Below are 10,337 nucleotides of genomic sequence, written 5' to 3'. Positions count from 1 at the left end.
GATTTTTCATTTATTTTATATATATATATATAGCCGCTGAAGCAAGATTCTGATATGCCTAAAGTTCTTATATCTATATATATTTGGCGATCATATAGGCTATAGGAAACTTGTCAATAAATACTTATTATCATTAGAATTTGAAATACATTTACTTAATTTAAAAGAAAATGTATAAATCTTATTAGTTATTTTTAATGGAACAAAAACTAGAGCAAAATATGTAAATTTTGTAATTAACACTTTCTGAAACGGATGTAGTTTAGCATTAATGTTTATCTCCATAGTGTTTACAATTTCAGTGTTTTAATTTGCGGCAAAAAGAGGTTTTTTAAAGATAGTTGATTGCCTTTTGACTGTCAAAAGACATTAAAACCTACTTCCACTTCGAAAATTTTCAAAGAATAATTTCACATTTTTTTAGGATTCCAAATATATGGCGGTAGGCTGGTTGCAAGCCGATAGTTTTCATTAAATAATGCACACCAGCAATGCAAAATTTAAACAAAATAAAATCAAGAAGAATATTAATTTATTGAACTCTTTGTAAAGATGTTAACAGAGACTGTGATCATGAATACATATAAAAAACTCAGAATATTGCAAACTTGTATAGAAAACGAATTTTTATCAATGAAAGTAATCGGTTCACCTTTTTTTTTTGACTGAAAATTACGCCAAGGATGACGTAGGAAAAAAATAAGAAATCCAGTCATTTTTTTTCAATTCATAGAAAATTCGAGATAATTCTCGTTCAATGAGCAATAAAATCAGAGATAATTTTACGCAGGATGCGTAGCCAAATCTTTCAACAAAAAATAAGCACGTTTTAAGTACTTAAAAAATATTTTTAAGGACTATATACATTAACAAAATGCAAAATAATTTTCAAAGACTACATGATCATGATAAAATAAAAATTCTGAAAAAGTACTCTTTACTTGATTATATTAGCCATTATAAAATAATAAAGAGATTTTTCGATTCGATATCAGAAGGTGGAAAATGAAGCCCGAAATTGAAAATATCTTGCAAAGCACATGAGAGTGCAATAATCTCACCGAATCCAGCTCAGTAGACGCACATGTGGATTCGCAAGTGTTTTATCAAACATAAAAAATGATTGGCGCTTTCATACGCTATGAACCGACGGTACGCCGAAATAGATTGATGCTGAATCAATTGTGAAAACGTTGAGTAGAACAATGTGAAAATCATGCTTTTGTGGTGGAAATCGACGTGGCAAAGAAAAAAAATCTCATTTTCGAAAAGAGAAAATTAAGCACTTTTTAAAAACACCCTATCAAAAAAGCACCTTTAAGGGTTTTTTAAAAAACGAAAATCGAAAATAAGCACCTTTAAGCATTTTTCAAAAACGCTACGCACCATGTTACATATATTTTAGCTGAATATGCGTCCAGAGAAATGTAAAAACTAAACAAAAATTAGAAATGAACTGAGAAAAATGTGAATTTAAACCCTCTGAAAAGAAAATAACGGAGCTCATTATCATGATTAAACACTGGTGGATAAAATTAAGACATTTTCCCAAATATCCCAAAAAATACTGAATATAACTAAATGAAATTTGGTATGGATATAGCTTATTCTATGATAAAAAATGCAAAACAAAAATGAAAGTGCCATTCACTGGCAAGACCTATTGCCAATAAATCCAATGCAGTCTGAACTTAAGGATAAAAGATGACAATAAAAGTAAGGCTTGTACAGAGTGTGTTGCCTCTAGTATGATGTATGGTGACCCCTGACAGACAAACAGCATGCACAACGAGTATGCATGCTGTTAATAAGGGAGTTAAGGAGGACTTGTGGAAGACCCTCCCATTCTTTCATCAGAGCAATTTTTAACTCCAGAGTAGTTCTGGGGGGAGGTTGGCGCATCGCAATAGCTCTCCGAAGAGCATCCCAAGCATGTTCAATAGGATTCAGGTCAGGGGATTTGGCTGGTCAATCCATTCGTTGAATATCCTCGCTTTACAGATACTCATCAACCATGAGAGCCCTATGTGGTCGCGCATTGTCGTCCATGAACATGAACTCAGGGCAAACAGCGCCCCTGAAAAGACGCACATGGGGATGATAGACTCTATATGATAGACTCTAGGACCTCCTGCCTGTACCTCTGGGCATTCACGGAACCATTGCCAAACACATGGAGCGGTGTGCGTATATCTTGCATGATCCCTGCCCAAACCATGAGTCCTCCACCAGTATAATTGTCCCTTTCAATAATGTTGCTTTTATGGTATCGTGTTCCGGGTTCCCTCCATATCAATAACGGTTCAGAATCAGGTTGTAGACTGAATCTGCACTCATCGGTGAAGAGAACATTAGCCCATTGAAGCTGTGTCCAATTCTGATGTTGTCTTAATTTTGTCCACCAGTGTATATTAGACATAAAGATTTTCCATACGAAGAGGTAATATTATAATTCTCAATAATGAAAGTAACCTGCTCACTATCTTTTTGACCGCAAATTACTAATAGGACTACCAAATAAAATAAATAACCCTGTCACTTTTCCCAATTCATAGAATTCAAAATGATTAGCGTTCAATGAGCGATAATGAAAGAATAAAAAATGTGAAAACTAAAAATAAACATTTGAATTCATTGAACCCTTTGCAAAGAAAATAACACAGTTCATGATCATGATTATGTAAAAGAAACTCCGAAATTTCCTTGCAAAAATGCATTAGTCTAGTTCTTATCACAATGAAAGTAACCGGTTCAGTATCTTTTGATCGCAGATTACGCCTAGGACTACCTAGTATAAAAATAAGTAGCCCCGACATCTTCGTCCGTTCATAGAATTCAAGATGTTTCATGTTCCCTGAGCAGTAATATCTAAGCTAATTCTTCCAAACTTTTGCAATCAAGACTTCGGCTAAATGAAAAGCTCGTCTTGTTTAAGAATTAAAGAACAAAAAATAGCAAAATTTTGCGTGCTTAATTGGAATGAACAGTTTAGTTTATGCGTTCTAATGGCATATACTGGTTGGTTGGTTGACGTCGTATCCTCTATTGAATCATATTTCATGGTGTGCTTGAATAGTTTTTGTTATTTCTATGGCATTAAATGAATACAAATCCTCTTCTGTGGGGTAGTTTAAGAGGTGAAGGCCTGCAGCGACTGCAGGGCAGTTAAAAACATGATATGGTGTCAGTTCCACATTAAGACAGTTGCCACAGTTTTGATATTTTCCATGGCAGATACTAAAGAGCATATTAAGTTGGTAGGTACTTTATTAACGACGCACTAGAGCTGCGCAATAGGCTATTGGCGATGGTCTGGGAAACATCTTTGAGGATGATCCGAAGACACGTCATCACAATTTTGATCCTCTGCAGAGGAAATGACTCAATACCTCCTAGAAAAGAGAAGCCTTAACACGGGTTACCATAAACAAGAAATTTGATCCTTTAGTAGTCCAAACGTAATGACATCTTTCTTCTTTTTCATCGACTGCGCAGTTTATGCTCGTCACATCGGACTACTAAATTGATCCGTGCTGAGGCCTTCGTTCTTCAAGGATGTATTGAATGGCTCCTCTGCTTTGGTAGTCCGACGACCAGTGCGCGAAATCTATCACTTTGCTGCAGAACAGTTTAACAAGGGTCGATACTGCGCACCCTCGGTCCCTACGCAAACTGATCAAAGTAGTCACCCACCAGCTAGCAAGCATATTAAAAAGTGTAAATAGTGTTAATTATGCTATATAATGACACTTACAAGCAAGGATTTCCACAACTGATCGCACAGCTCTCTTTATAAGTATCCAAATCTATATTTTTTCGTGCTAGATCTATATAAAGAATAAAAATAAGATATTTTAGGGACAATTCACACTCTATGCAATTTTTCGCTTATGCGTATTTTGTAGATGTTAATAAGAACCTGATTGGTGAAATACATTACTCAGAAAACTAGCCAGATTAGAGCTTGCATTGCACTGTTTTAGGATCTATTGTTCTTGAAGAATTGTTTAAACCAAAGAAAGCATTTCTCAACCAGGGGCGGATCCAGAAATTTTTCCTGGGGGGGTCATAGACTCAGATTCATCCCTCCCACAATTAATTTTTTTTATGAAAAAAAATTTTTTTACATATTTTTTTTTAAAAAAGAAAAAACTGGGGCTTTTAATGCTAGATTTTTCATTTATTTTTTCATAATGAACAATAGAACAACAAATAAATAATTCAAGTATTCAACATCTTTAAATAATAAATGTAATGTGTTTTTTTAGAAACTTTGGCAAATCTTGGCTTTGGAAAAAAAATCGATTTTTCCGACCTACCTAGGTGTATATGCCCCCTTAAATAATTTTTAAAAATTTTTATTTCTTTTGTAAACTATTTTATTTTATTTTATAACCGTCGTTGAACAGCCGACCCAATTTCATGGGTTTACGACTACTAACGTTCAACTCCGTAGCCTTGTAATTTTAAACCAATCCAGAAGACAAGGAAACTCCATGGATCGAACCCACGACCTCTTGGATATGGGCCTAGCGCCCTACCGACCAGGCTATCCCGGCCTCTTTTGTAAACTATTAAAATTTTTTTTATTTTTATTTATTTATTTATTTATTTCTAAAAAAAAGAAAATTTGGGGGGGGGGGGGCTCATGTNCATGACCCGCCGCTGGATCCGCCAGTGTTCTCAACTTGCATGATTAATAGGAAAAATTAAATAACATCAATTCATTGAATTATATTTTAAAATTGTGCATAAATATCTAAAATAATTTTGCTAAACTCAATTTAAAAAAATAATAAACTTATAGGGAATTAAATAAAATTTCAGATCCGGGAAAAGGACGGACTTTGGTTTATCGATTCGGTAGATACTAAAAACTGAAATAAAAACTAAAATACAGTATTTTTCACGAAAAAATTATTACCTTACGGTTCTTTTCTATTTTTCCGATAAATTAGAATAGCCAGTCCATTTATCGTCTAGGTTTCGGAATTTTGATGACAGATCACTGGCTCTTTTCTATTTTTTTTCTATTGATTTGGAATCGTCAAATGGTTTTTCATATTGTTTTCATGATTTTAATGATTAATCAGTTGTTGCCTCTGCTGACTATATTCAATAATTCTATTGAATAAAAAGAATTAATGTGCTGTTTAACTTGATTTCGAGATTATGCTCCGTTTTCAGCAATTCTAATAAATTCATCTACTCTTTTCATGTTCATTTCAATAAACATGTTTTTGAGGACTTCTAATTCATTACACTTTTCTAGATATTAACTTCATTTTTCTTTTCATTGAAATAATTAAACTTGAGAAGTTACATAATTGAAATAATTCCACTGACTACCTCGTATAAAAAAAAAATTAAAAATTTAAAAAAAAATTAATTTTTAAGTTTAAGAAAATGTTCTATCGTTAATATTTGCGATTTTTTCGAAGCAAATTAATGCAATATATTACTTGATTAAAAGCTTCATTTGCTTCGAAAATATATAAATATGAAATAACAGTCAACATGTTTCAAGCCCTCAAAAATAAGCACCCATTTTCAAGATTTATCAAATGTTAATGAGAAAAAACAAAATAGATTTGAAATAGAAATCGTGAAGTTGACAACGATAAAATGAACTTCAATCTGGAATTGATTTTTTTTCTCTCCATTTTTCATTGACAACTTTATGTTTCCTATTTCAAATCAGTTTTGTTTCTTCGCATTCACAATTTAATATTCTCTGCGTGCTGTGATTAAATTTGATTTATAAACTAATTTCAATTTAAGAATCAGTATACACAGTAAAAACTATGGCATAATATCTCTCCGAATTTGATGTTGATCAACTCTAAAAATTTTGTGGGTTAACATTTTTCCAACCAAACCTTTCTTAACCAAATCAAACTTTTATAAACAATTTAAATGCAGTATTTTATACATACTATAAAAGAATGTTTGAAAGTTCAAAAATTCGAAAGTACAAAAAGTTTTGACCATAATTAGTCACTATTACACCATGCGTGAAATATTTTTACTTCCAAAAACTCCAATGTTGGCGCGTTTTGATTTCGTTTGTGATTGTTTACAATCTATAACGCCTTTTTAATGTCTGTCTTCAGTGCTGTTTTTCATCTGCAGAGACTGCAGTCTACCGATAAGTTCATAGTTCAGTAGAAGTTCTCTGCAGAAGTTCAGAGAATAACTACACAATAGTTCGTCGTTAAAAAATATGTATAATTGTTTTCAGTTGCGCAATAAGGATATTTATATTTTAATTTTTTTTTCAAGCTTTTATAAACTGTATCAAATAATTTTATAAAGTATAATTTCCATCCCACCCAGCTCTGTTATGCCTTAATTCGTCTTAATATGAGAGTTACTTCGTGTATGTTTGATTCACAAACTGTAATTTTATCTTAAGAGTTAGTGCATGTGTGCAACTTAAAGTACTGATTCTTACTTCGTATTGTCTCGCAAAAATAACTTTACTGATTCTTACTTTGTATTTTCTCGCAAAAATAACTTTACTGATTCTTGCTTTGCATTTACTCGCAAATGTAACTTTACTGATTCTTACTTCGTATATCTTACTGTAATTATAAGATTCAATATTACTAAATAACAAACTTGGTAGTTGGTAGCAGTTACTTTACACCAAGTAGTGTGAAAGAACATTCTAGTTTCATAACAACCGGAACTATCCTTAGATTTTGGTGCTGTAGAACTTAAGGGTAAAGCAGTTGACACCATTTTTAGAGCTCGAATACGCGAAACTTTTTTGCAAAGTAGAAACCAAAAATGAAGATATTTACCTCAGCTAAATGTACATACCTTCGCAAATATCTTGATTGTGAGGAACAAAAAAATCATCAGGAATGCAAGATTCAATAGATATTAAATTATCTAAAATACAGTTATTTATGCAATCCTGAAAAATTAGAAACATGTTTAAATTATTATTTTACTGAATGTGAAAATATATTAAAACTAAAAGTGAAAAAATACGCGATTTTCAAACAAATATCTTTGTTTAAAAAAATTCTTTTTGGATAACGATATTTTTGATTGAAATCAGACAATTTAATCGCTTTTCTTAAGCGAATACTAAATAACAAACACATTAAGTTTTAGCTGTTTTTACAGTTTTCAAATTTCAGTTAAATTATTTTGGTAAGCTTTTTAAAATGTTAACTTAGTAAGCTTTTTAAAAATTATTTATGAAAATGTTTACTAGTTGATTGCACTTATATTAGAATATAAATGCAACTTATATTGTTTTTAGCATCATTTCTGTTAAAAATTTTAAAAGCACACTCAAAGAAATGTAATACAAAATGACAAAAAAATTACTTTAGAAGTAAAACAAAATTCTAAACCAGAAATTTGAGACTTATTGTCAGTTAAAAATCTTGAAAGAAATTTCAGTCAATAATTAAATTTTTCTATCCTTAGGATATAATTTTAGAATCTTTAAAAAAATGCACAATATTTAAGTTTTAAATCATTGAATTCGAAAATAAATAAAACCGGTTGAAGTGATACATACAATTTTAATCTCAAGATACTCTCACATTTTCTTTTTTTAACACAAAAAAGTATTATATCGAATTTATAATGATTTTTAAATGCTTTTGAAGCTATTTTCTTCACAAAAAAGTTTTTTAAGGTTTCAATATACATTTTAAAAGTAAAATTCTGATAAAATATTAAAAAATCTTTTTAAAAATATTGTCAAATGTAAAATTCAAACTTAAAGTGCAACTTTACTTGAGAATCGAGAGGTCCTGTACCATCGTTTTGCTCCCATTGAGTTAAGTAGTCAGTGCAGTTGGTGTCATAGGGAGCTGGTAACAGACTAGTTTGAATCTATTAAAAAAAAAACTAATTAGACTAAACATCATCTTTAAAGTCCACTATAATTCATGACGACGCAATCAAACAGATTTTTATGTTTTTAATTTTAGCTTTACATTGATAATTCAACAATAATCAACACCTCCTACAAGAAAGAAAGCCTCAGCACGGATCAATTTAGTAGTCCGACGTAACGAACATAAACTGCGCAGTGGGTGAAAAATAAGAAAGATGTCACTACGTTTGGGATCCAAGGCTGCGTAGTGGTGGTAAATACAAAAGATGTCATTACGTTTAGACTATTAATGAATCAAATTTCTTGTTTATGGTAACCCGATCTGAGGCCTTCTTTTTTCTAGGAGTTATTGCAATAATTCGGTTCTTGACCTTAATATGATTAAAATGAGCTTGCTGGAGATAAATTCCGAAATCGCAATGACGTTTATATCAAAAGTAGTGATTACGGAACCTGAGTGTAATGAATATTACGTTAAATTTCGAAATTTTCTAACGTTTACATCAAAGGAGTTGATTACGGAACATCCTGAGTAGGATGAATGATGCTAGATTTTACACCAGTCGTTGAAAAGCCGACCCAATTTTATGGGTTTACGACTACTAATGTTTAACTCCGTAGCCTTGTAATTTTGAACCCAATCCAGAAGACAAGGGAACTCCTGGATCAAGTATTGGGGGAAATTTGCTTTCGTGGAGGACTATTTGATGGAGCTAACCCGCATTTGCAATACATGGAGAGGAAGACCACGAGAACCTCCCACGGTTAGCCTGACGGCAAGGGGACTCTAACCCATGATCCGTCTACCACTCAGGATATTTCACGTTAGCACTGTGGTCGGTGCAAGCCGGATGCGGAATTCGTATCGACTGGGATTCGAACCCGGTTTGCCTCATTGGAAGGCGAACGTTCTATCTTCTGAGTCATCGCGGCTCAGGTTATTTCATTGTCTCATTCGACTTTTAAAAGTTAAATGGTAGACTGTAATTTTTTTTTTTTTTTTGCAAAATTTTTGGCATCTTTGTAATCAAGAAGTACAGACGCAAAAGATTTGAATGCACAGTATTTTGCTAAATTTTAAGAGTCTTTCCAAATCAAAAGAACAGATGCAAAAGAAAAAATAAATGAAATCTGACATTTTGCAAACTTTCTTCTTGAGCTGATATAAGTATTAAGTAATATAACTCTTAATTACTTACCTCTTTCTCAATTCTTAATTGATACTTATCACCACCATACAAAACATCTCCAGAAAGAAAAGGATTTACCAATTGCTTTCTATCATGAATCGCGATTATTAATCCTGGTTTCGTTTTCGGGATTGGATACTCCGAAAATTCAGTCAAAAGAACAATTTCGATCTCTAAATAAAAACAAAAAGAAAGAATAATCGCATTAAGAAAATTTGTATTATAATTTAATTCACGAAAATCTTTATAAAGTTTTTTTTATTTCCTATGAGCTGCACAATCAGTCTTCCCTATGAGCAGATCTAGTGCGCTCTCCAGAAGAGGTATCCACTCTTTCAGGACCACCACAATGGGTGTGATACCGTTGGCCATGTTAATTTGGACGTCTAGTTTCTGCCACACTAGATGGCAGCACCGAGACTCTTTTTGGATGCTAAAGTGCACTAGGAATTTTGTCGGAAATACCAAGAGCCAATAAGGCACTCCAGGGATCTTTTACATGCCGCATAATCATACGACATGGCCGCTGAGGATTTTCGAATATGGTGTCTGGGTCCCGAATATGGCGCCCGAAAATATGGTGTCTGGGCCGGGGATCGAACCCACAGACTTGGGCTCAGAAGGCCGACGGACAAACCAACTGCTCCACCCAGCCACATAATCTAATAGCCCCCACATAATCTAATAACCCTGCCACATACTAAATAGACAGTATGATTCGTTATCACCGGCCTTAATCTATATTTCATTGAATCCCATCAAAAGTATTATTTAAACGAGCGAAAATTTATATCGAAAAACTGCTATCGAGATCTGATACATTTAAATATTAGTGGAGAATCTCCATTATTGAAACCGAACCTATTGTAAGGGTTAATTTCCTGACTTGGAGCTAGAGGAGCAAGTTCCAAAATCGTTGAAGCGGTTGAATTCGTTGCTGTATTTAAAGAGTCTTAAAAAGTAGTTTTTTCTTGTAAATAAAGAAGCGTCAGATTAAAATTTTAATGACAAATTTGTATTCATAATTGAAAATAGTATTTTGTAATATTTATGCTGTGAATATTTCATTCTAATTTAAATTTATATAGAATACGCATGAGATAATGCTAATTCCCTTGATGCAATTTGAACAGTTCAGTCAAACTACTCAGTAAGGATGTGAGAATAAAGAAATTTCTGAAAATGATGAAACAGATATTTTTTGTTAAGTTTTTATTCTTTTCCTTAATAATTATTCTTTCTCGCTGAATTTTTTGAACTATTGATGAAAGAATTATTAAATT

The 10,337-nt window shown here is 32.4% G+C and overlaps 1 protein-coding gene across 1 annotated transcript in view; it reads right to left on the bottom strand.

Annotated features, from left to right (window-relative positions):
* Positions 1–9,562, bottom strand: part of LOC107439972 (uncharacterized) — a 34,426-nt gene extending 24,864 nt beyond the window's left edge. The window contains exons 1-5 of the mRNA XM_071181750.1: positions 9,520–9,562; positions 9,064–9,227; positions 7,762–7,860; positions 6,826–6,922; positions 3,755–3,827 (exon numbers count right to left, since the gene is read on the bottom strand). Of these exons, the coding sequence (XP_071037851.1) occupies positions 3,755–3,827; positions 6,826–6,922; positions 7,762–7,860; positions 9,064–9,227; positions 9,520–9,562 (476 nt within the window). The remainder of the gene's footprint in view (positions 1–3,754; positions 3,828–6,825; positions 6,923–7,761; positions 7,861–9,063; positions 9,228–9,519) is intronic.
* Between the last annotated feature and the right edge of the window lie 775 nt (positions 9,563–10,337).

The sequence above is a fragment of the Parasteatoda tepidariorum genome, chromosome 6 (genome assembly GCF_043381705.1).
Source record: "Parasteatoda tepidariorum isolate YZ-2023 chromosome 6, CAS_Ptep_4.0, whole genome shotgun sequence".
Taxonomy (NCBI): Eukaryota; Metazoa; Arthropoda; class Arachnida; order Araneae; family Theridiidae; genus Parasteatoda; species Parasteatoda tepidariorum.
This window is presented reverse-complemented; position numbering and strand designations above follow the sequence as displayed.